The sequence below is a fragment of the Vipera berus genome (assembly GCF_964194415.1).
Source record: "Vipera berus genome assembly, chromosome: 2".
Taxonomy (NCBI): Eukaryota; Metazoa; Chordata; class Lepidosauria; order Squamata; family Viperidae; genus Vipera; species Vipera berus.
Genome location: NC_138203.1, coordinates 131,647,468 through 131,675,170, shown reverse-complemented (window position 1 = coordinate 131,675,170; position 27,703 = coordinate 131,647,468). Strand labels below are relative to the sequence as shown.

The 27,703-nt window shown below is 39.9% G+C and overlaps 1 protein-coding gene across 1 annotated transcript in view; it reads left to right on the top strand.

Moving 5' to 3' along the window:
- Positions 1-511: 511 nt before the first annotated feature.
- Positions 512-27,703, top strand: part of NDUFA4L2 (NDUFA4 mitochondrial complex associated like 2) — a gene marked incomplete at its 5' end in the record, with an annotated part of 47,239 nt that continues 20,047 nt past the window's right edge. The window contains 2 exons of the mRNA XM_081315700.1: positions 512-550; positions 16,114-16,199. Coding sequence (XP_081171826.1) covers positions 512-550; positions 16,114-16,199 — 125 coding nt within the window. The remainder of the gene's footprint in view (positions 551-16,113; positions 16,200-27,703) is intronic.

Here is a 27,703-nt window from a genome sequence, read left to right as displayed (position 1 = left end):
TCCTCTGAAGGATTCATACCCCCAGCACTTTTGGCTCAAGACCCATAGGCCGGACACCCCCCCCCCACCCCTCCGCTCGCCTCACCTCTCCTGCAATCCTACCAAGTCCCCCAAAACAGACCCGGGCACCTCTTATTCCCTCGCAGGCAACCGCGCGCAAGTCCCGCTGCGCGACTGCTTTTCTCTCTGGCTAGTAGTTCCTGCGACTTGCATCTCCTTGTTCGTATTTACTCGGGATGCGAGCCCGGATCCCAGGACTGCCCCCGTCTCTTTCTCTCCTTCACGTCCCACCAACCCGCCCCCCTCCAAAAAAAAAAACAACAACAGGCGGAGGAATTACAGGGGGGGACCACCCCTCCTTCCCATCCTGGAGGCGGGGGCAGGCGCGGCTGGGATGCGCCGGGCCGGCGGGACAAACTGTTGCAGCTTCAAAAGCCGAGCCGTCGAGCCGAAGGGAATCCCCAAAGCTCCGCAGCTCGGCCCTAGAAGGAAAGACGCCCCGTCGAGCAACATGTCCCTTCGACTGAGACAAATCACGCGGGTTCCAACAGTGAGTCCTTTGCCTCTCCTATCTTCCTTGACCGGCCCTGGAGTCTTTATCTTGTAACTAGAAGGATCCCTGAATCCCCACGCCCCGTCCCCACCGCTCAGACTCTCGGTTTTGTACCAAAGCTTACCTTTCCTATCGCCTTTCCATAAAAAAAACCTCCCTTCTTTCTCCTTTCCGGGCTGTTTCCCTAACTTGCTGCAGGCGTGTAAGGTTTAACAGGTGGGAGGATGGGAGAGGGGAGAGAAAGGACCCAGTTGAGGAGAAGGATGTATAGGTGCCCATTGCCTGAGCAGGCAGGCGTCCCTTCCTACCCACATTTACGTCCTCCCCAATTCTGCACACAAATTCAGGTGAGCTGTCAAACTCTTTGGAAGGTGAGTTCGATCCTGACTGGCTCAAAGTTGACTCAGCCTTTCCATCCTTCCCAAGTTGGTAAAATGAGGACCCAGATTGTTGGGGGGCAATAGGCTGACTCTGTAAACCGCTGTAAAGCACTGTGAAGCGGTATATAAGTCTAAGCGCTATTGCTATCCTGGCTGTGCTTCATCGTCTTCACTGCTTTTCTTTTCAAAGGAAGCAGCCCTATTCGTAGGAAAGTCAAAGAGGCTTAAAAACCCTCCTCCTTTTTTTGTTTTGTTTTGTTTTGTTTTGTTTGGCATGTAATAGGAGCAAAAATGGAATATGAAGTTAGCCTGTGCATCCCCAGCATAATATTCCTTCTCTAGTTGTTACTTTGAAATAACTCTGTATGAAAACATTCTCTTCTATCATTTTCGACGTGCTCTGTCTTTGCTTGCACTTTGTGTTTGTTTGTTTGTTTTTAAACACTTTCAAGGAAGCAAAGGTGGAACTGCTCTGCAGTGTCTTATAATTAGGAGCACAATTAACCACTTTTCCTGGGAGCTCTGAACGCACACACCTTAGGAAACTACAGTGCTTTACAACATTGTGGTTCATATTTGCATGATTAAAAAGAAACCCAAAGCAGAATAGTTCCGCTTCTTGCCTATACCTTTACCTTACCCAGATTTTTTTTCGTGGGAACATTACAGAGATATTTTCACACATGATTTTGACAATTTGACTATACATACAAATGTTATTAGGGTAGACAACGTGTAAAAAGCGGCCATTCTTTCTTTCTTTATTTGCTAGATCACAAACTTTGTGACCACGTAATATTTTTTTAATCATGGAAGTTAAAAATCTGCATGTATATAAATGCAGTTCTGCCCATTTTATTATACGGAGGTGAAAACTTGGTGCATCGGGAAAAACACAGAAGTTGAATCTAGTGAGAATAAGATGCTTAAGACTTGCATGTACTATGCAACAAGGGGGGAAAGGGCCAAAAATGAATGGCAGCTAATTGAATGCCAGAGCGAGTCACTGGTGCGAAGAAGCAGCGTGAAAGAACTCTTTAGGCTAAAATCTAATCTTCCTGGCTTTCCCTAAATTCAAGATTATGCAACAAGCAATTATTTTGAAATAATTAAGAGTCATGTTTTCCCTTCAAAGTATATTTAATAATAATGAAATCAACATTCTCAAAAAGTCAGTAAGCAGAAAGAAAGTGTGCATTTGTCACATATCCCCAAGCTATAGATGTGGATAATTGTGTGGAACAAAGTGCGTAAAATCAGTGAGGTAGCATGAAATAAAATACATGAGTTCCAGTTGAGTCATTATACAAAGGCAAGCTGGCCATATAGAAACACCTAAAGCGAATCTAGACCTCTTGCATATTTTTCTAATACACTGTAAACTTTCTAATTCCTTTGCAGAAGGTCAGTGATGGGGAACTTAAGGCTCTCCAGATGCTGCTGGACTACAACTCCCATAATCTTAGCTGATCACACATGCTAATTAGGGTAATGGGAACTTGCAGGCCAAATATGGTGGTTTAGGAATCCTTTATCACCTAATGTTCTTTATGCTGTTGGAGTAAATATTTTATTTATTTTATTTTATTTTATTTTAATTCCATTTATATCCCGCCCTTCTCCGAAGACTCAGGGCGGCTTACAAGCGTAGCAGTAGCCTTCATTCTATGTATATGCCTGCTTATTAGGGCTTTCACACAAACCCCAAGCGGCATTATTACAAAGTCAGCTTAATTGCCCCCAACAATCTGGGTCCTCATTTTACCTACCTCGGAAGGATGGAAGGCTGAGTCAACCTTGAGCCTGGTGGGATGCGAACCTGCACTAATTGCAGGCAGCTGGTGTTACTTAAGGAGGCATTAGCCCACTGCTCCACCACTGCTCTAAACAAACGTGGTTTGTTTGCTTTTTCATAGTATATAGTACAATATATTAGTCCTGCTATTGTGGCTAGTTCAATCATTTGGGGGGGGAGGGGTGCTCTGAAAGTTAGCAGTTTAGGCCAAAAACGAACTTAAATTAAACCAAGCTAATTAAGTATTTAGTAAATAGATTACTGTATATGTATCTATGCTCCTCTTCTGACATGTTCAAAAGCTTACAAAGCTATTTTAAGGGACTCTGGAATCTGCAACCAAAGCTTAGGGCTCCATGGCACTCTGGCCTCAAGCATCATGCACTTTGCCCTAAAACAAAGGAAGGAAGGAAGGAAGGAAGGAAGGAAGGAAGGAAGGAAGGAAGGAAGGAAGGAAGGAAGGAAGGAAGGAAGGAAGGAAGGAAGGAAGGAAGGCAGGCTTCTGAGATTTGCTTCCCAGTCTAACCAACTACCCTGGGAGAAAAGACCATGGATTGCTCCAAGATCTGCTGCCAGGAAGGGAAAGAGGCTGCAAGTAACACTTGGTTCTTTTTCCTTTCTTGACTTTTCAAGAGACAGAACTGTAAAAATACAGATAGGGGTAAAAAAACAACAACATTGGCATTGCTAGCTTCAGTATCCAAAACATCCCACTGGATATTTTTCTAGGATTTTGTGAGAAAGAACCCCCTTTTGCGACTAGATTTCATGTCGATTCAAAGGACAGTACTGATCATTCCATCCCTTAAGTAGAACCTGGAAGGATTCAAAACAACTGCTAATTCTTCTCTCTTTCCAAAGACTATTTATTTATTTACATATTTGATGGCCCAGATCTTAGAACTCTTTGCTGCCTGCCTCCACCTGGATGGAAGCTTGTGTATATTTAATGCTGCGTACTTTGTTTTCTGACCCTAGACATCTGCAGCTGGCATGCACACACAATTGGCAAGAGGGGAGATTTGATGTGTTATTTACCTTGTTATATCTGATGCCTCTAAGGGGTTTTATTACACTCCAGAAATAAATCAACACACAGCAGGTTTCTAGCCTCCCGCTCACAAACATCAGCCTTCCCACTTTAAAAACCCGCTTAAGGTTTTAGGATATTTTTTTTGTAATGTGTTCCCAACGATTTGTCACCTAAATGCTCCAAAGCCCCACCTCACTTTCAGGATTTCAGTGTCAGAATGGAAAACGTACAACCCGCTCCCCCCCCCCCATTATTCCATCCCTCAAAACTATTGTCTCCTTTTCCATCAAAAATTCATGACAGGGATTTTGTTTAGAAAAATGAATAAACCCTAATAAATTATATATGCCTCTGAGGCCCTGATATAAATACAATTTCTCTTCTCATGGGCTATAGAAAAGGAGAGAAGATGGCCTTATTTAATATGTGCAAATACACACACACACACACACACACACACACACAACACAACACAAACTGCTTTTTTCATTCCCTGCGAAGTGGATATTGAATACATGAATAGCAGATTTTCTTCAAGGGTCCTTTCCCACCCATCACCTTGTCATAGATTTATACTTCATCCTGAGGAGGAATCTTTGTTCAAAGATTGGTACTAGTCTTTGAAATCCCTGGCCCCAAAACATGCTACCCTTCTCTACAAATTAAATTGCAATTAAATTACAATCTCAGAACTCAGCACGAGTAAGATCCTTCTATCGATGCTGCAGAGAACAAGACCCTGTGCAGATAGAAAACCAACATGTTGAGAGAGGAATTCAAGTCTTCCCTGCAACATTAATTTTCTCTGTTGAGGAAGGACTTTCTTCCCTCTATGGCAGACATGTCAAACACAAGGCCCAGGGGCCGGATCCGGCCCGCAAAGTGGTTTCATGCGGCCCACGAAGCCATCCTGGAAACAGTGAGGGAACGGCCCCCACTGCCTTGGCCCTGGCCCAGAGACCCTCCTTCTGCCAGAGACCCTCACATCTGTCCCACTCCTGCCCAGGCCCCCATACGCACCCTTGATGCGAACGATGTAGAGCTGGCCATGCCCACCCAGTAGGCCATATGCACTCTAGCCACGCCCACCCAGTAGGCCACGCCCACCCAGGCCATACCCACCCGGCCCCCGGAGGGCAACCGCAATGCTGATGCGGCCCTCAGTGAAATTGAGTTTGATGCCCCTGCTCTATGGGAAGCAGTCATGCATGCAACAAAGAAAACATGTTTGTGTGTTTGTATAAAACACCCTGAGCACAATTTCAAGGAGGCAGAGAGTGTGGTCATCTGCTAGCACCAACAGAAGAAAAGCAAGAGGGGAGAAGGAGAACTTCTCAGAGGTTCTGACATCCCATCATTTAACCATCCTGTTCAAGACTTAGCTCAGCTGTCAGGGCTTAAAGCAGCAGGAATGGAAGTAATAGGAAGCAGGAAGCTGATAAAGGCAGTCCTTGGTCACACTTCCCAACAACAATGAGATCCTGTAGCTTTTCCTCTTTGACTTGGCCCAGCATGATGGGCAGCATCAGCAGAACAGAGGAGAAAGATATTTTAGCCACCCAATGGCTTGGCAAGGGAGGTGATGTAGGTTCCTTGGAATGACAGAAAGAAAGAAAGAAAGAAAGAAAGAAAGAAAGAAAGAAAGAAAGAAAGAAAGAAAGAAAGAAAGAAAGAAAGAAAGAAAGAAAGAAAGAAAGAAAGAAAGAAAGAGAAAATTACAATAAACTGGGGTTTTGAGTGGAGGGTAGACTTGCACTAAAATATTTGCTTCGGTTGCAACTTCAGGACCTTGGATAGAGTTTGCCCCTCTCAATTCCTGTCCTTCCTTCCTCTCTTTATCATTTCCCCAGTGGGACTCCTCTCCCATTTCATCCTTTGCACCTCTTGCTCTAGGACCCATAGCCTTACTGTTTTCTTTTCGGGGGGGGGGGGATCCACTAGTGCAGGGTGTAGCCTAGAAGACTGTCCAGTCTCTTCTAATGTTTGTATTGAAATAATGTGGCATCCCACCTGGCAGATATAATGCAGGGAATCAGCTTAAGTAACGGCTGGTCCTGTAACCAAATTCTGCTCCTGCTGAATACCAGCTGGGTCTTTTTGCTTGCTTGCTTAAACCAATTTATTATCTTCTGATCCAAAGGTTAATACATCATGGAGACTAGGCAGCATGGGACATTGGACCTTGTGTGGTCCTACCTATTGTTAGCCAAATAGGTGTTAGTAATCTAGACCTAATGGTCTAGAAAGGGTAGCCACCCTTGTCCCTGAGGCTTTCATGACTTTTATTCCCAGACATCCTCTTCAAGATTTTGCCCTTAGGGGCATACAGCTTGTTCTGAAGGGTTAGGATAAAGACAGGGATTCTGTTTGTACACCAGTTGCTCTGCTGCCTAGTGACATCTTGGCTAAACTGATTCATAGCCTTTCTAGTGCTATCAGAGTCTTGATCTTGGAAATGTTCAAAACACAGAGATATATTTCAAGAGCATGGGAGAAGGGTTGGGAATCTGTGTGCTCTAGAACCACAGTCCCCAACCTTTCTGGCACCAGGGACTGGTTTTGGAAGAAAAAATGTCTTCCACGGACTGGGGTGGGGGGTGGGGATGGTTTCATGTGCAACCTAGATCCTGTGCATGGGCAGATAAAGCTCCACTGGGCTGTACAAGTGGCTCAACTGCTGTTTGTGTGGCCCAGTTTCTAACAGGCCATGGACTGGTACTGGTCTCTGCCCCAGGGGTTGGGGACCCCTACTCTAGAAACTTCATGGGAAGACAAGCTGAGTTGGGATTCCAGATAACAGACATTTGAGAAATTTGGCATTGGTGATCCCTGTGTCAATAACTTAAAAATTTGAGTTATTGCAATGTACTCTTTATGAAATAGCCACTGAAAATCCAGAAACAGCAACCAGTAACCAATTTTGCACTGATTACTGAGCCTACTGTATTAATTGTAAAGGACAAACATAAACCCCTTTCTCTTTAACCATTTAGTCCAACAAGCTTGAATGAAGCTCAAAATGCTTTCGTTTGTAATTTATGAAACTGTTTGCACAATTCTAGATTCAGTAAGCAAAGGCTTTATATTACAAAAGTGACACCCATCATTTTGTCTCTAGAATGCCCTAAAACAAAATTTTGCATGAGGCATTTTGGAAGGAGTATCAGGTACTGGTATCTAAGGATAGGTCAAGAACAAAAAGTGGAAAAGGGGGGGAGGGGGAGAGAGGGAAAAGAAAAATGACTACTATTTCTTTCACAGTCAATAATGATCCCATACACATTTCACTCTTCATCAAATAGGCCCATCCCTATCTCCAAGGTGCCCCAAATTTCCACATAATTTTATGCCAAAAGTTCTCACTTGAGATCTTTTAGCTTCTATAGTTTAATTACAGAACATCTGTTTAACATGCAGTCGATTTTGGCAATACTGTGGAAGAGAAACTAGTGAGTTCTACCGTTCTGCACAGCACTAGCCAAGTTTTTAAAAGACATTCCTGGATTCCTTCCCCCTCCCAAGAAACTAAAAAAATGAGGAGGGTTCGTGTTTACCTGAAACAGATGCCAGAAAATAAGGAGTTTCATCCTGAAAAAGAGGGCTGTTTGGAGGGCACAATTTGGTTAATTGCAAACATCTTTCTTTAATTGAAGCAAATGGGACAATGTAGGCTGCCGAAGAGATTCCTGACACACCATCCATTATCCATCATCAGCTGTTGTTTGCATCACCCGTGCAGATCAGCATTTTCACCTTGCAACAGCTACTCCTGCTGTTCTGTAGTTGCACTTCCTAGGGTGCCCAACTGCCTCAGCCTGCAATTAATGCCAACTCCACATCAAATCCCCACCAAGCCAAGGCAAAACAACAACAACAACAAAACACACACACACCATTTTACAAACCCAGAATTCTGCTGGTGGAATACAAATAGAAACAGAAACTGGCCATTTTAATAAAACGGAGCTAGAAAGGAGTGGCGGCTATATAATTCAGTGGCTGTGAATTTTTGAGGGCTTCTGACATTGTGCTTAGCAGGAGAGAAAAGCCTCGCCACCTTGACTAGCCTAGATGGAAGTCAGAGCTGTGGTTCACCTTCCATCCTTTGTATCCATCATTGTTTGGATAATCTCACAATGAAGCTGTCCCCATTCTCTTAGTAGGATATGAGTAACTACTTTACTCCAAGCTAGACCAATGTCCACATACTCCACGGTTGTTGGGTTTGGGGTTTTTGTTTTTGTTTTTTGTGCTGATAAGCAGTGACTGTGACTGATTACAGGCACAGTTTCTTTTTCTCATCAATAATTTGTCTTTGATCATCATCCTAATGGTTGTCATTGTAATTCCTGGCACATGCAATAATGAGAATGAGAAGGGTTAGTAAAAAAAAAATCTCACATTTCCCCAGGTATCTTCCATGCTTCCTTCTGGAGGTACAGTATATCAGCAGTGACAATACAATGGCAGAGTTTCTCCATTACCAGCAATGCTTCCAGTAATAGCAATAGCACTTAGACTTATATACTATTTCACAGTGCTTTAGTCATGCCCCCAACAATCTGGGCCCTCATTTTACTAATCTTGAACGGGTGGAAGGCTGAGTCAACTTTGAGCCTGGTGAGATTTCAACTGCCAAACTGCTGGCAGCTGGCAGTCAGCGGAATTAGCCTGCAGTACTGTGCCACCACAGCCACCACAGCTCAGCCCTGAGCTGTTGCTCCCACCTCTACCACCCAACCTGATGACAATACCCCAAACAAGGAACTCAGATGAATAAGTTAGCAGTAAACAACAGCCTAATCAAGGAACCACCAAGAACAACCCCACCAACATTGACATGGCAGGCCATTTGTATCTAAACCAAGAGCAAACTTCCCTCCCTTCTAGTACTGATGACGTTACCTAGTTGGGTATTGAAATGTATGTAAAAAAAAACAAAAAAAACCAACTGAACTCAGAGAGCACTAAGGATCCCACTGATGACATTGTCTAAGCTATCTTCCCACAGCCTGCCCTAAATAATAACTTTTCGCTACAAATGGCCAATCAGCAAATTGACGGATGGGTTCCTTTAGTGTCCTGAAAGCAAACGGGATCCTGTCTTTTAGGTTCCTTTAGGGCAGCTAATCAGGCTATTAATTTAAATACTGTATTAATCAAGCAGCCTTCCTGTTCCACTGGCTAACACTCTTCTGTTTCAAGATACTTTCTGCAACTGCACTTCAAGGGAATTGTGATGAAAGGGGGAGGGGATATCCATTCATTGCAATCCTAGAGAACAAGAAAATGTTGTTCGAACAAAAGCTTCTTCTTTGCTCTGTATGGTTTCCATTGCTGCTGCCATAAAGCCATGAGAGTCTCCTTCCAGGTAACAGCTTTAGTTAGCTAATTCATATGTTTATTCCCAGCGACTCACCCATCCTCAGATGTTTCCCCCATATTAATAAGCCAGAAGATGCCAGCAGCAGATGGTGAAATACGTCTGTAAACCCTGACTCTCCACAGAGGTGCCAGCAGTTCTTGGGACTGTGGCGTCATTCTTGATTATCCGGTGTATTGCGGCTAGCGGCCACTGCCAGGTCTACCTGGCACAGGGCCAGCACTCAGCGCAAAGAAGGAAAATGAGCATCTCCCAATAACTTTAACCTTCTGAATACACTAAACATCTGCTGAAACTAGGGTATGCCAAACCATGTTAATTCAGGAAGATGGTGCCTGAAAGTGAGCATGGAAGTATTAAAAAACAGAAGCAGAAATGGATGGGATGCTGTACACTAAAAATCCAAGGGGTCAATGGTAGACTGCTTATTCTGGATTTTCTAGTGGGCTCTTCCACTGTGGAAAAATGAGCTCCACATTTTTCTATTGTACTTTTAACTGTATCTGCTTCTCCTTAAATATCTGCTGGGGCTCTATGCCTCTTTTCCATGTTAATATCAAACTTCTAATTCTCATAACTAAAACTTTTTTTTTGTTCTCGTTAATGTCTATGGAGATCCTCAGATCCTCAATCATCCAGGGTCATGGTTGCCCCAAAGGTGTTTTCCAAAAGGCAAACTTTCTTGGGTTTTTTTTCTTTGAAAACCTTTTATATCTCATCCAAGATGCTTCTTCAGTTCTTCAGAAGCTTCTTACATGAGAAGCAAAATGTTTTCAAGGAAGTCCAGATGTCTTTTGGAAAGGCACTTTTGGGTTCCTCCTTAGTGTTCTTGCTGATTCACAGTTTCTACTATACTGTTTTTTTTGGAATAGCCATAATCTTCTCAAATCCCATGGGACATACCTACATTGTCCACCTTACTCATGTTTGAAACATGATCATCTTTGCTTCCATTTTACAAAATCTGGGGATTCCATGTCTATGAAGATCCTTTGAGTGGGGGACAGAGAAGAAAACAATCTTAGCATTTTTGTAAAATTATATAGTTCCCCTCCATTTTTCTGAAGGAACTATTGAGTCTCCATTTTATATTTTTCCACATCTGCTTGTAATCCTCGTTGGAAGGAGAGGAGCATATGTGTATTTGTGCACATGCACTTAGGCTTACATGTTTAATATAAGAAAAAATGATTAGTATATTCAGGTGGGGACTCAATTATACAAACAATTTGCAGGCAACTGATTTTAATCAGCAATTAATGTAATTGGGCAGAAGGGTGGCTGTTTTGTCCTTTTCTGTAATATGACTTTTAGATACTGCACACTTGTGCATATTTATTGCAAAGGGTAAAATTTTCTAGGACTGGTTTTAATCCAAGTGCACAAGTGGGGGAGCTGGACACAGCATCCTTTTTCCCCCTGTGTTTTTCATTTTTTTCTGTTTATACTTTTTTGAAGAGGTTCTTTGTAGGTAAATAGCTGCCAATCAAACATTGATTCATCTGTGAGTTTGGCCATTTTCTTACTACATGTTTCCAGTGACTACTTGTTAGATATTTTGGATCATGTAATGAATTGCATGGCATATTTTTAAAACACACATTGGAGGTGGGAGAGAGAGAGAGAGAGAGAGAGAGAGAGAGAGAGAGAGAGAGAGAGAGAGAGAGAGAGAGAGAGAGAGAGAGAGAGAGAGAGAGAGAGAGAGGCAAAACCATTTTGTAACAAAACCCCACTCTATACTATATTTGGCACCTATTTCTGCAACGAAGGATAAAAGAATAAACCTCCTGCAATGGTAGTCTATGAAGTGGACACCAAATTACAAGTGGTTTTTTTTTCTTCAAATGAGAAATAATTCTTGGTGACATCACAGATATTTAGGCAATCAATATGATGCACAGCCATCTACTGCTGTTTACAGTATTTGCAGAGTTAGCTTTGGTAATGTGCAGATTGAGTTCTAAATAAGCAGCAATGCCTTTGAGGTGTTTATTTTGTTTCCCTCCTTTTCTTTATGGGGCAGCTGTTAATTGTTTCCAGGAACTATTCAAAACGTTCAATTTCTTTCACCCTAAGGACCCCAAGAGAGTTTTCAGTCTCTGCCCTGCTTGTAGGCAGTCTATAATCATCTTCCCCAATAAGTAAGCCCATTAATTTCTCCTCTGTTTGTGCATTGCCTTGTTCAGGGTCCATCCTGATTTCCTGGGCTAGGCAATGATTTGCTTTGTTCTTATGGCAATTGTTAGGATTATATACATCTGGCTAGAGGGCAGGGGTGGTACCAGAAAGTTCATTATACTCCAAACACCTGCTTGGGCATGAAAGGCCAGTGCAATTTAGTAAAGGTCAAGTTGCTGATGTATCTGTTCAGATTGAGGCTTTCCACCTTCAGCCCCTTGAGGATTCACAGAGTAGGCTGGGAAGGAAATTACCTTGGAATTGGATACAAAAAGCTGTTGGCATTCAGGGTTACTTCGTTAAACAGGGATGGAGCCAGGGACCAAGAGTCAAGCAAACATTAGCATTCTGGTATGTCTTGGTGTATGTGGGTGTTTTTTTGAGCTGTACGTATGATTGCAGAAAATGGGAGAAAAGAGATGTAGGAAACAACTCTGTGGGCAAACCGAGAAGCTGAGTCCACACAGTACAGCAAAAGGGTTATTATATGGTTGGAAACCAGACTATATTTTTCTAGAAAGAGCAGTCTCAACTTTCAACCCTCCAGGTATACTGGCATCTCAACACCCAGCACTGCAACCAGTGCTGGCTAGGAAGAGAAGGTCCCACACAGATTGATTTGCTGGGAAAGCTATGTCAGACCCATTTTTTCCTTCAGTTTCACTAGCATTTTAATTCGGATAATATTTTCCAAGTTTGGGAAATACTACCCAAACCGGCAAAAACCTAGGCATCAAAAATAGCAGAGGAATGAGATATATACCAGGAACCAATCCTTTCTTTAACACACCCGAGTAGTAGTTGTGTAGCATTCTGTATTGCAGATCAAAAGTTCTACCTTTGGGCAGACCTAAATGGATTGGATGAAGCTAGACTGCTTGTTTGGACCATTGAATAGAGCCACAGGGAACATCCCCTGCCTTTGTGGAAAGCCATGGATCTTGCCACTTTAAAGGGCTGGAGAGATCAAGAAAAGAAAAGAAAAGTAGACTTGGGGCTTAAAATACAGTTGCTATTCCCAAGGTTGGAATAAAGAAGAAGACTGTGATCAAGAATTGATATAAATCTTAATAAATAGTGGATGGTCTGCCACAGGCCATTCTGATGACTAAGGCCAGAATCAGACTGGAAATTGTGCCTGTACTCTTTGAAGCAAAACAATGGCACTAACTATAGGGCTGAGAATATACAGCAACTCACGACTCCATGTCAAGCCCCAGCTCCATTTTTGCAACCTCTGGTGTCCCTCTAATATGATATTGCTGAATCTTAGCAACTAAACCCCAATTGGTGGAGCAGTGGGCTAATGCCTCCTTAAGTAACACCAGCTGCCTGCAATTAGTGCAGGTTCACATCCCACCAGGCTCAAGGTTGACTCAGCCTTCCATCCTTCCGAGGTAGGTAAAATGAGGACCCAGATTGTTGGGGGCAATTAAGCTGACTTTGTAATAATGCCGCTTGGGGTGTGTGTGAAAGCCCTAATAAGCAGGCATATACATAGAATGAAGGCTACTGCTAACCTTGTAAGCTTCCCTGAGTCTTCGGAGAAGGGCGGGATATAAATGGAATTAAAATAAATAAAAATAAATAATTTCAGCATCTTTTGTCATTTAGTGGAAAGAAAAACAAGAATACATGCATTAAAATGTAACCCATCCATTTGAGGTTGACACCTCAAATTTCATCTCCCAGACCAAAAAAATAAAAAAAGGTCAGCCTTGCCATTTCATCTAACTCACTGCATCATCAGGTATGCTTCCTGTAGCCCTTGGCAGCCATTTTCCTTTTAGAAGAAAGGGACAGAGCAGCCCCAGAAACAAAACAAAAAAATTGCTTACCCTTGGACACTCCAACATTGTCTTATCCAGAATACTTGTCCCTTCCATCAACCCTACCAAAAGCCAGGCTTTTGATAGATATGAAGAGGGGAAGGAGAGGTAAAGAAAAAGTAGCTATGTTGTTGTTGTTAGCTGCGAAGTCGTGTCCGACCCATCGCAACCCCATGGACAATGTTCCTCCAGGCCTTCCTGTCCTTTTAGAAGAAAGGGACAGAGCAGCTCCATCTTCTGGAGTCCATTTAAGCTCATGCCTACTGCTTCAGTGACTCCATCCAGCCACCTCATTCTCTGTCGTCCCCTTCTTCTCTTGCCCTCAACCTTTCCCAGCATTAGGCTCTTCGCCAGTGAGTCCTTCCTTCTCATTAGGTGGCCAAAGTATTTGAGTTTCAGCTTCAGGATCTGGCCTTCTAAAGAGCAGTCAGGGTTGATCTCCTCTAGGATTGACCTGTTTGATCACCTTGCAGTCCAAGTAGCTATAGAGCACTCTTTATTACTGGTATTTGAGAACATATCTCAGCAAAAATCCATAGTCAACATACAATCCTGATGTGAAAAGTGGATATAGATTGTCTGTTTCTCTCATAATGTTAGAAAACGAGCTTAACCTATGAATAGATAGATAGCAAATTCAGGACAAAGTAGAAATATTTTATTTCACATGGTAACAGCACGTGAAAGCAAGGAACTCTGTATCTATGTCTGCTGATCCTATCTATTCTTCTTAATTATCTCAACTGCTGTCTCCACATCAGCAGCTAAGTTTTTGTTATGCATTGCCAGTGTTTTTTCTAGCCAGTCTGTGCAAGCATGTGCTTTTGACAGTTGAAGTAATCAGAAAAATGAATTGCCTTTCTATACAATTCTGTACATCAAAATACTCTCAGAGCATATAACACCTTAAGGAATGCTGCTATCTAGAGAGAGGTCTTGTGCACAAAATTTCAGATTTATTACAATTTCACCCTTTATTATATTTGGTTCCTTGTATATAATACAGGTAGTCCTCAATTGAGCCCAAACTTTCTGTTGTTAAGTGAGACATTTGTTAAGTGAGTTTTGCCCCATTTTATGACTTTTCTTGCCACAGTTAAGTGACACTACAGTTGATTAGTTAGTAACCCAGTTGTTAAATCAATCTGGCTTCCCCATTGACTTTGCTTGTCAGAAGGTCACAAAAGGGAATCACATGACCTTGAGACACAACAACAGTCATAAATAAGAACCAGTGGCCAAGCATCTGAATTTTGATCACATGATCATGGGAATGCTGCAAAGGTCATAGCTGTGAAAAATGGTCATAAAGGGGGGGAGGGGTAGGGAGGGATAGGTAGGGGAGGGGGAGGGGGGGATTGTTAAAGATAAAATGTATTTTAAAACTTTTCAATAAAAAAAAATGGTCATAAGTCACTTTTTTCAGCGCCGTTGTAACTTTGATCACCAAACAAACTACTGTAAGTCAAGGACTACCTGTTTCCAGCATGAGTTTTAGAATATTTTATTATTATAATGGTGAAACTTTCTCTTATTTTTCACTGCAGAGGAGTCACCGCAAATTGGCTTACTTTTTTTAAAAAAGGGAATCCTTAAATAGAACAATTTAAACACTAAGAAGAAGCAAAAGCCGATTAATAGTTTCAAAAACAAGCAGAATTTCCTGTTAAATCAGCTTCTTAACCTTGGTGTTTTGGAGGTATTGGGAGAAGAATTTCCAATCACTGTAGACAGTTCCAATATATAGATCATTAGGAGAATAGACAGAATTCTCAAGGAATTTCATATGTTGGGAGCTGCACAAAAAGGCCCTTTGTTACATTTCTGAAAATTTATTTATTTGGATTCATACTTATGTGATATGACAGGGTAGAGAATAAAGATTACCTTGATGAATGCATGCAGAAGCCATTGTCTAGGCCAGGGGTAGGCAACCTCGGCTCTTTTATGACTCGTGGACTTCAATTCCCAGAATTCCTGAGGCAGCCATGCTGGCTCAGGAATTCTGGGAGTTGAAGTCCATGAGTCATAAAAGAGCCAAGGTTACCTTCCCCTGGTCTAGGCAAATGGGGCTGAAGCATTTTTAAAGGCTAGAACAAGAAAACATTTGGAAGTGAGTTAGGCAAAGGGCTCCCTAATTCATTAGCTATAAGAGGAAGATGTACAGCAGGATCAGACCTGGCAGATGCTATAATTACAGCCAGACTCAATGAAAGTGGTTTTAGCCTTCCTTTGGGGTTGATTTCCTGGTCTGGTCTACCTAGTGGGATTGACAGATGTAGAAGTAACTCAACGATGGGTGAGGTTTTATGGCAAGAGGTACCTCTATAGAAGTTCCTGTTTTTGTCATATACAGTTCATGGAATCAATGTTGTGTTCCATTGATTTGGGGAACAACAATTTAGGTGAAAGCTGGTTAAGAAAGAAATGATATTCAAAGGATGATAAATAACAGGATTGGAAAGGTTAAAATGGTGGAAGTGAAGGGAAATTGAATAAGCGGAGTCAAGGGCAGGTTAGTGCATAGTGAAAATCTATCTGAGATTACATCCTCACTGATAAAGTAAATGACATCATTGTCCATGATGAAATAAAATATCCCCGGCGGTAACAATTTTCAGCAGGTGGAGGAAGAGAAAGTGTTTGCCTTTTAAAGACTTTTCTCTTTAGTCCCCCTTGCAGAAAAGTCCTGCTCCCTTCTATCCTTCAAGATACCAGCCGCAGAGAGTAATTTCTCTTCCCAAGACACAGTTCCTCACCATGACATGGCGATTTCCCCTTTTTTAATTCAGTCACTCAAACTGACAGCTACACTATGTATAAGAACTAGGCTACACGATTGCTGTGCCATATTTTCACTGTAAATCTCTTGATGTGTAAAGCGCTCCCTTTCACTCCCCAATCCCCCTGATAAATATTCATTTTATTTAAGTATTTTTCATCTCTCTCGCTCTCTTTTTAGCTCTCCTTAATTCTCATCACCGGATTTGGACTTGTAGGTGGTTTTTATATCCTTGCAAGGAAGACCTTCTTTGTTCCTGAATTGAGGTACGTTTCTGGAGAAGTAGCTATGCTTAGATTGGAATGAGAGTCTCTGCGGTATTGATAAGGGATCCCTGATTTGATCTAAGCTAGCGCTTTAGAATCCTTGGTGATCTGCTTTGCCATTCCTCTTCACACACAACCAAATCCTGCCAGCATTAGTGCTAGAGTATCCGCAGAATGGGCAGAGCTGATCGATTTGAATGTTTGGGGCCATGTAAATGACCTGGGAAGTGGTCAGTATTTCTCTCAAGGCCTGTTGTCAGGCCAACCTGTCAGGTCAGATTTGACTGATGGGCCAAATGCTCCCTATTCCTGGCCCACATTATTCTAGGATTTATGCTAGCTTGGAGAGGAGAAAAAAAGTGAGGAAGGAAGGACTGGTTGCTATTGTTTATAGGAGTATAACTTAAAACATCTAGTTATTTATTTAATTTAAAGACCACTCATCTCACTCACAGAGTGACTTATCCTTGTTCATGTTTCCAAGAATCAGAGGTCAATGTAGAACCATAGTGCATATGGGTGTTTTCAGGTTTAGGATTAGAACATCTCTTCCTACTTCAAAATGTTAATGGAGATGCTTATGCTCATATTGTGTTTCCCCAAAAATAAGACCCAATTGGAAAATAAGCCCTGCCATGTTTTTTCAGGATGCTTGTAATATAAGCCCCACCCCCAAAATAAGCCCCAGTTAAGATTGTCAGCCAAACAGATGCATTTAGTACCATATTTCTCAAAAAATAAGCCCTAATGTGTCTTTTGGAGCAAAAATTAATAGAGGACCTGGTCTTATTTTCGGGGAAACACGGGTACTAGTAAATGGATCACAAGCTCCTTGTCTGACAAAGGTTTAGTACAGCTTTGGAGAGAACATGTTTTTGAGATTTGAATTTCATTCTTTGTAGCACTGCATATGTATTACCGAAGGAAGGAAACCTGAATTTAAGATGATACAGGCCCTAACCCCCAGACATGCAATGTCCATATGAAAAAAACACCTGTGAAATATGTAACCTCTTTACATATCAATCTAGAACTGCCAATTAAAGTTAAAACTATTCATGGTAATATTTCCCTTCCCAATAATTGTATTTATGTGCCACAGTTGTTACCAGTTGTTTAAGCACTAAGAAAACAGCTAATGTTTTCAGGAAAAAAATACAAATTTTGATGAAATATTTTACTGTCATTCCTGGTAATCATAAGATGATTGGTACTTTCATAAATATAAACAAAGGAGGAAAGAAGCCAATATTGTTTTAAAAATTGCTGTTGAATCAGGGAAAAACTCTAAAAATATAATGTGAAAATTGTTGATGATATCTGTTGCATAGTTGGAAGTATTATACCTAAAATCTAATGATGGTATTGGAATAAATTGGTAAGTTTTAAAGTTTACAATTAATTCAATTGTTTTGTCAAGGAAGATTTTAACAGTCCTTAAACTCTGCCAGGATTACTTTGATATGTACATTTCTCATTAATACTTCCTTGGCAAAAGAAGACTTGCTCCGTAGTGTTAAAAGCCACTCCACGCTTGCTCAGGGGTATTTTTGTCTCATTTTTAATTGGAATAAAATCTCAATGTTTTTACATCTTCAATCTGATCAATCTTGGCCCAGTGGAAATGGATGCCGAACAATGATGTTTTTGTTCTCGGTTATCTGTTCCTATAAGAGCAAGTAGAATGTCTGAGCAATACCTATCCAGGAAGGGGGAAAATGTTAGTGACAGCTACAGACTCAGGTATGTCAAGAACCTCCTCCAAAATGTAGACGTTCCATGAAAATGTGGAAGAAGAAAAAAGAAAAGGGTGGATGATTCTTGATCCCAAACTCTTGGGTTACTGATAACCTGCCTGATAAGCATCATGCTATGGGCCTCTGGCAAGCGTACTGTGAGTCACCCTTTGAAGATGTCTAATGCTTTTATAATAATATCTGTTTACTTGCTAAAGCGATCATTGATTCAATTTGGCACCAGCTGCCCAGGGCTCTTAGCACAAAAATTATCAGTTGTAGATTTCCTTTGTCTTTGACTGAACTGCAGATAAAAGTAGAATAGACATGTCTTCAAACAGCTTCTCAAGAGATACAGCCAAAATTAGCTCCAGGCTTGGGGGGAAGAGGTTGTTTATGGGTTCTCCCAGACATCTTCCATCCTTGAGAATACTGAAGTTCTTTCTCTTTCCTCTGGAGTATTCACAGTCAGCCCCAGAGGATCAGAAATTAAGGGGAAGGTTATTCCCCCTGAGTCTGTTACTTCAGTCTCCTAGATTGTGGAGTGCATAACTTCTCTTTGGTCGAGGAAGCCCTTGAAAAAGGTACAGAGCTACAAATTAAATGGATTAAATATTGCTGTTAACCATTTAAAATTAATTCTAAAACCATTCAGTTTTAGGACCGACAAAGTTAGGACGTGCGTCTCTTGAATTCCACGTTTGAAATAGATGAAGTGTGTGACCAAAAACGCCACCTCCCAAACAGACAAACAAACTTTATTCTCTTAGCTTCCCACATATACAAACACACACCAATCTCATATATACAAAAGAAGTGATGGGACAAGGAGGAGCAAAGTGACGATTTGGAGGGGCATCAGACTGGGGAACGTGACTTCCTAGTGGGCCAGATGTGGCCTTGGATTGCAGACTATGTGCCTGTTTTTGAAATCTGCCTCAAAGTGACCAGCTGAGCCCAGCAGCATAAGCAAGCTCAGGGGACACACAGTGCACAAATGACATCCATCTCTGGGTCTCAGCAAATTCATGATTTGGCAACAGCTATTGCTGGTCATAGTTGTAGAGTAAAACCCGGAGCTGGAATGGAGTGAAGTACATTTCTTTTTCTGCCTAGGCAACAACAAATCTCTTCTTTTATCAGACTCTGATTCCCAAATGGAAAGTTTGGTCTCTTGCTTCCTGCCAGGGGCCAAAGTGTTAGAGGAGCAGGAAAGAGTGCGTGTGTGTATGAGAAGGAGTTTCTCGTGGGAACTTTCCCAGCCTTGACTCCAGGGTTGTTTTTCTGGCTCAACTTCGCCCTATCCCCTTCCTTGCCTGATCACAAATTGTTTCCCCACAGACACCTCAAAGGGAAGAAAAGAGTAAAGAAAACAAAAGCAAGAGCTTAGAAATACTTGAGGTTCCAACAGCAAAACCAAGAGATTTTTGTAGATATTTTCTCCAGCCATCCCGCTCCTTGAAAACTCAGCTTCAAAATGAGAAAATCCCAAGTAGTGGCTACCAAACCCTTCCCATTACAATCTGATTGCCTTCTGAATTTCAATCTGTACCACCGTGGCTCTTTTTTCCCATTAAGGTACCTAAAATACGATGTTACAATATTTTATTAGCAATACTAATAAAATACTAACTAATGCCATAATAAAATTTTAGCTTTACATCAGGATGACACCAGCTAAAATTGCTTCCCCCTATAGAGCTTGTGGACTTAATTCCACTCCCCACTAGTTTTACTAAAGGATGGAATCAGAAAAGAAAAAATTGCCACCAGTTGATAAATAAATAACCACGGAGGGAGCTGATTTTCAACACCAATACAACTGCACACCTAAGATTAACCAGAACATTTTTTTAAGTTGTGCTAAACACACTAACTTTTTATTTATTTTATTTAGAGATAATCTGAACTGGCTGATGACCTTCCCCCTTCCTTTACAGGGGCCGCCAAACACTTGTGTCATGCAGGATTGCTATAAGCTAAAATATGAACTACACAAGACTTTTCAAAACTCTTTCCCCTTGCAGTTGCAATGTTGTTCATGGGTACAATGACACTTGACCACCTTATAAGCCCAACAGATATAATAGTGCTGTATTCATTATCATATGACCTAGCTGGAGTGTGAAAAATAACCCAAATTCTTCCACTGATCGATTGTTCTCAGTATCAGGAAATTTCTCCTTAGTTCTAGGTTGGTTCTCTCCTTGATTAGTTTCCAACTGTTACTTCTTGTTCCGCCCTCGGGTTCTTTGAAGAATAGGTAGCCCCTCAAATATTGGAAGATTGCTATCAAGTTACCCTTAATCCTTCTCTTCACTAGCCTAGAGGTACCCAGTATTTGCAACTGTTCATTGTACAGTATGTTTTATCCTCCAATCCCGAATCATTTTTGTTGCTCTTCTTTGTATTCTTTCTAGAATTTCAACGTCTTTTTTATATCATGGTGACCAAAACTGGATGCAGTATTCCAAGTACCATCTTACCAATCTTCATGTGATCTTGATACTATTTCTCTATTGATGCAGAGTAGGATTGCTTTTTTAGTAGCTAAAGCACACTGCTGGCTCATACTTACGTGATTGTCCACTAGAACTCCGAGATCTCTCTCATAGTTACTGCTGTTGAGACAGGTATCACCTGTTCTATACTAGTGCATTTGAGTTTTGCCTAAGCATAAAATCTTACTTTTCTACAATTGAATTGCATTTTATTGGATAGGGCTCATTGTTGAGGTTTTAAACCTATCTTCTAAAGTATTGGCTATTTTCCCCAGCTTGGTGTTGTCTGCAAATTTGATATGTTCCCCTTCTATCTCCTCATTTAAATCATTTATGAAGAGTTTGTTGTTGAAGAGTTTAATATCTCATCCCTAATTCATAAGAAATCCATGAAACATCAACATTTCAATTCTTGTTCCAGCAAAAATTCCATAAAGGATTGTCAGAATTTTGCAAAACAAAAAAAGTATGATTTTAACCTTGATTAAATAAACCAACTTTATATTCCTCGCTTCTAATAGTCTTAATCTTTAGTTCATTTAAAAATTGCAGTAACATTTAATTTTTCTTCAATTCTTTTTTATCCCCTCGCACAGGTTTTAGCAAGCCTCTTAGATAGATCCAATAAGAAAATATTTTCCATGCCATTCTTTTGGTTCATCAGCTATATTTCCCCTTTAATTTTTAAAACTTCACCCAATTTCTTTTATATAATCGATGAAGTGTCCTTTTCCAAATCATTTGTCAATGCTGATAACATCGGATGTTTTTGCATTGACAACAGATGGAGATGCAGCCATTTTCTTCTTTTTGCTTTTAGAGTTAGATGACGCTGGGGGGATAATGTGCATGAGAGTCTAGCTAGACATAATAACACTGAACCTAGCATGAGAACCAAGGTTATTGAAATAAGAGATGATAAGAATTGGCGGGCTGGAGAGCTGGAAGGGAAGCCCGTGCTTTAAACTAATTGGGGGATGTGATTTATGACTGTTAATTGGAGGAGGGAATTGTGCTTAGATACTATGTGCTCAGGGGAGGGGAATTCAGTTTTTGGCTTTGATTATGTTAGTGCCGATTCTATGCAACTCAAATAAAGATTCTTTAAGGTAAACAATGCCTTGAAGTTCTTTGAAGAGTTTCATCTGTCGGAACCATGGCATTATTCTCTTGGCTGTTCATTTGTAGTTCCACTTTCAGTACTTTCTCTGTCTTCTCAGACAAAATTTGCTCTACATCAGTCATTCCCTCATTAACATCTTTTTGAGATAATCTATATATAGAATCGACATCACATACTGATATTGTAACTAGTAATTTCTGACTCATTCTTCAAAGTTCTCTTTTATTATCTCCAGTGTTATGGCCTTCTGTAACATTTTGTAAGTCTCAGTTAACAGACACAAAAAACAGACTTGTCCTTTTTTCTACTTAGAGTCTTTAGTCCCCTTTAGTGCCCATTTCTAAACTCATAGTGGCTTATTTTTGTAACAGATAGTCAAAATAATTCTGAGAAGCTATTTATTTTTTATACTTAATTTTAAAATCTCATACTAAAAATCAATATTCCAAATTTAACTGGACTCTTAATCTATTTATAACTTAGATTTTTTTTAAAAAAATCTTATTCAGCTTTTTATGGTGGTCTATTTCAAATTCTTTCAGTTTTTAAGCTTGCAATTAATTTTTCATTTGTTCAGAGGTGAAGCTAAACCTACCTTTCAAACTTTTTGTTCCAAGATGTCTAATAGCTTTAAGATGGTTTATAGGCAATTTCGGCAAGTGATTAGCAGTTGTGAGAAAGATTACTGATACTGTCAACTCCCAGCACTCAAACCTGCAGAAAACTGCTGTCCTGTGGTCCCCTTGCAAAGACCAATCATAGCTGATTTCTGGTTATTCTATGGATAAAAGCTCTTCAAACTATGCTATCTCTCACCATATTATGCAATACTTGCAGGTGTGTAGTCTCCATACCCTGCCCATGGGCTTTCCTATTTACCAGTTGTTAAGCCTATCTGATTTTTTCCCTCAAAGCATCACTAGTTCCTTCTCATATTTTTCTCTCTTGAATATGATGACATCTGAATTGATCTTCTTGAAAAGTTTTTCCATGTATTCCTTCCATTTTTTTTCATGTTATGTTCCATCATTAACTCCTTTCCTGCTTGTTCCTTATGACAAAGCTTCTCAAACCTTAACAACTTTAAGATAGTTGAGCTTCGACCTCCCAGGACATCCCAGCCAGCATGCTGAGAGTTGAAGTCCACATATCTTAAAGCTGCTAATGCTGAGAAGTACTATCTTATGACATTGATACAAGCTTCAATGTTGCTGTGATTTCTCTGTATTTCTTAAACTTATTTGTAACCTCAATCTTATGCTCTTCTACAGCGGATTCTAGGTTATATCTCATAGGGAATGGATCTTTTCTGATCTTTGTGAGTCTGATGTGTATTTCTCTAATCAGTAGTTCATTAATCAGTAGCCACAGACAGCATCAACAGCATTTTGAAATTCAGCATAGAGCTTTTCTGTCCATTGCTACATAAAATACAATCTAACTATGGTGTTGTGTGTTTGGAGACAACAGGGTGTAGAACCATCTTCTCCTCTCCAATGTTTGCATTAAAGTTGCCAATAATTATTAGCACATCCTTCTTTGGTGTTTGATCTACTACTTGTAATTTTCATAGAATTCAATTACTTCTTCATCATCCATTGTCGTATGTACCCCTGTGTAATATATAAATTAAGCAGCTGCCCTGAATCTTGATGAAAATTATTCTGTCACTGATAGAGTTGTATCCCATTACATATGCTCTAATTTATTTTGGAATGATAATTGCTACACTGTTTTTCTTTGAGTTTCATTTCCAGGATAGAAAATTATAAATTTGTCTCATTGAAAATGTCACATTCTTATCCATTTTGATTCACTGACTCCTAGAATTTCTGTCCTAGTCGATACTTCTGCTTTAACACAATCCAGCTTCCCATAATTCATACAGCAGATGTTGCGTGCAGGTTTTTTGGCAAAATTTTTGGAATTAGTTTGCCATTGCCTTCTTCCTTAGGCTGAGAGAGAACAACTGGCACAAAGCCACCCAACTGACCTCCATGTTGAAGGAAGAACAAGAACTCTAGTCAGCTGTCTTTAATCACTAGCCCAGACTGGCTTTCTCAATATATTATATAGCAGGATAAAGAAGTTTTTGAACTTGCTTGTACCAACATCTTGGAAGCAGCTGTAGTGTGAGAACAGCAAGGAGTGTGACACTAGTAGTTGTCCAGAATGCTCTTCAGTGCTTCTAGAATATACTGCCTCACAATCCAGTTTCTTATTGTTTGGAAGTGAAGATGGATTGTTTACTAAATAATTGTGATCTCTTCACAAAGAATCCATCAAGCCTGATGAAAAACAAAATGATGCATGCTTCTCTGTAGGTGCTGTCACAACAGCCTACAAGATTCACAGATGATATTCAAACGATTTACTATTCCTGTATAGTGCCTCTAAACCCAGAGTGAAATGTGATCTTTAAGGAGGCCTCCAGCACATGCTCATTTGAAACCCAGAAACCAGCTGCAGTCTTTTCTATTATCCAAAACCATAAAGATGGCTCACTGCTGTAAAACTCAACTCTTCCTAAGCATTTTACAAGCCTTCCAGGATACCTAGGCTAAAGTCTCAGCTACATCATACAATATCTAGCAAAATATCTAATTAGCCGTGAGCTTGTTGGCACATGCCTCACTTAATTTGACGACCATCTCAAGAACAATAGAGCATTCAAAATTGTAGTCAAGCACTTAAATACTGGTGCAAATGAGGAATTGGACTAGTTGACCAAAAAAATGGGAAATGTGTCTTTATAGTACTTTATTCAGTGATTAAGATCACTGAATATAAATAACCCTAAAGAATAAATAAAAATAGCTTTTAAAAGATTGGGGAAATGCTAATAGCAGCCCAGAAACTATAGAACAGGCATTCTTCAAGAAAATAGTTTTCCTAAGATCTTTAACAAAGATATTATTCTGACCGGCTCAAGGTTGACTCAACCTTCCATCCTTCCAAGGTCAGTAAAATGATGACCCAGATTGTTGGGGGCAATATGCTGGTTCTGTAAACTGCTCAGAGAGGGCTTTAAAGCACTGTAAGTCTACATCTACTGGTATTATGAGGTAAGTGAGCTTGATGATGTACAAGATTGATTTATGTTTTTATATCTCTGTTACCTGGAAACAGTTTTTGGAGTAAATTCTGTAATTAAGAAAAATCATTCCATGGACCTCATGAAAAAAGGTTACACAAGATTCAAAGTACAAAGAGAAAGAACAAGTTGACTTTCCTGATTTATTTTAAAAGTTCATCCATGACCTAGTCAAGACAAAAAAGATCCAAGCTTCACATTTGAGATGATAACTACAAAGGATATGATAATATAATGGCTCACAAATTTCTGCATAACATTAACTGTATCTTTATATTTTTATTATAATTCAATTTATTATCTTATTAACTATATTTATTTTGTCAACCCCAAATCTAGCAGAAAGATAAGCATTATGGACAGATAAGGTCCTTTAGATAATCAATGGTATTTTCTAAGGAAGTACCAGGAGGGAACTTAGGGGGGGAAACCTGCAGAAAATTGCAAACAATGACATTAAAAAATGCTTCAGCTGTTTTCCTTCCATCCTCACACATCTCTTTAATCATTACAAAACAATGATCAAATATGCTAATTGTGGCAGTAACAAACCAAATACTACATCCAGATTTTTCCGAGTCTTTCAAGGTTTCTCTCTGTAGCTCAAAGCATGACAGAGAAAAAATAATTGACTGATGTCATAAGAAAATGCACAAATTGTGGTGAAGGTCAAAGTAGGAGTTCTGGTTTCAAAATGTACTAGTCAGAATGTAATACAAGAAGTAGTCTTATATGTTGAAGAAGTATGGATGCCAGAAGAATATAACTCTTTGTCTTATTTGATATCCATGAGGAGGATGCTCTAAACACATTGAACACTTCTGTGGAAGTGACAGAGACAACAATAAGAGAGGGTAGCGGTTGAAAGCCTCTACTCTGATAGAATGCATAAGATTGCAACCAGTCGGGGTGAGATTTGTCACTAAATGCTGCAAATGAAGTCCATAGTTAGTCCCATCTCACCTTTGGATTATGATGTCTACATCTTGATGCCTGAACCTTACTGTTTCATAGGAAATAAAAGGAGGAGAAAGTTCAGTAACAATGCAAACTTCAAATACAATGCTGCATAAGCTCAAAGATTTGATCTTGGATGGTTGATAGCGAGAGATGTTTGCGCCTTAGTCAATAAATACAATATGTATTTAAAAAAAATTGGCAACAAGCTTCTTCAGGCTATGTACTCTTTGTTATATTGGCAGAAAGCAAATTGGTTGCAAGGAATAAAATAATTGTACTGCTTAGCAGAACAGCCCCCCTCCCTCCCAGGAAAACATGCCTGGAATATGTTGGGATATATCTGGAATATGCAGTATTCTGGATGACAACAAATAACCTCTTCAATGGAAGACAAAGGATTCCTCAAAATGTCTTCTTTCGTGTGTAGATCAAATTTTAAACTGCCAGAAGGAAGCCACCTTTTTGGATTTGTCGTTTGGCTAAAAATAAGTCATTACCAGTACATGTTTGTGGTAGTAGCTGACATACCAGCAGGTGGGCTGGGCTCTGTTGTCTCTCCACATTCACACAGCATGTTGTTATTTGCTAAGAATCTCCACTTGAGCATATTGGTTTTATATTTAGGCACTCCAGTTCTCAACTTCAGGATAATGAATAAGGAATTCTCTAAACATGGTTCTAGCTGGCTTTGCTTCCATTCTGGACATTTAGTTGTCAACTACATGTCAAGAGAACTCTGCTTACAAGTTGCAATTCTGCACTGCAGCATAAACATGAAACAGCATTTGGACATGCCTTAATGCCTTAGAATGGACATTGAGAACTAGTTCCACCACACACAAACTGTAAGTAACCTCCAACAGTGGTAAAAATAGGTACAAAGATTGGTTAATAGCTTCTAGAATACTTGGAATCGGTATTCCCATCTCAGCAGAAGTATCATAAGTGGCAGTCCAGACAACCAATATTAAAGTTGATAATGTCCTTTTTTCTCCTAAGATTTTTATTTGCTTTAATATAGAGAAGGAGATAGAAAGAAAAATAATAAAAAGAGAAAACCAAAACCCCAAAATGTTATCAGACAACAGGAAAAAAGTATTTTTTACAGCATTAAATCTTGGCACACAGTAATATTTCATAAGATCAGTAGAAAACCAATTCATAAGTAGGGAGGAAACACATATCAAAACTCCAAGATTGTAAGCCCAATATGACACTGCCTTTTCTTTATATCATAATCATTCTATCTGCTATACTCCATTTTCATTAATCCAAAGTCGTTCATATATTGAAAAATTCGATATTTGCTAAATAATTCAAAATCATAATTCACCATAATATATTTTAATCCAAAAATATATAAACAAATTTATGAATATTAAACTAAATTGAACAATTATGGGGCAAGTGTGTAGTTTATATGTGTCGTATTATACATTCAGTATGAAGCTGACAACAAATTCTTTAAGACAAACCATTGATTTATTAATAAGGAATATTCCAACTTTTGCATGTAAATCTGATAAACATCGTAGTGATGATTGGATGGATGGATGGATGGATGGATGGATGGATGGATGGATGGATGGATGGTCATTTTCAACTTTTGGTGACCATATACATATTCTCCATGAACCCCTATCCTAACCTGTTCTTTCAAGTCTTCCAAAAGTGCACTAATTGCCACAATAATTGACTCCATCCCTCTTACTGTTAGTCATCTTCTCTTTCCTTCCACTTTTCCCACCATTAGAGCCATTTCCAGAGAGCTGGGTTTTTGCATAAGGTGTCTGAGGAGGCTAATTTCAACCTAGTCATTTGTGCCTTAAGTGAGAATTCTAGGTTGATTTATTTGATGATCCATCCACTTGATTCGTGACTGTCCAAATTATTATCAGGAGACTTCTGCAACACCAATGTTCAAAGACATCAATAGTCTTCCTATCCTGCTACTTTAAACCTCCACAGAGTGTCACGGGAATACACAATTGTGCAATTCTGATTCTTGTAACTATAGACACATCAAATTTGAATATCTTTTCTAAGGCCTTCAGAGATATCCTGCCAGATATTAATCTGACTTAGTAATA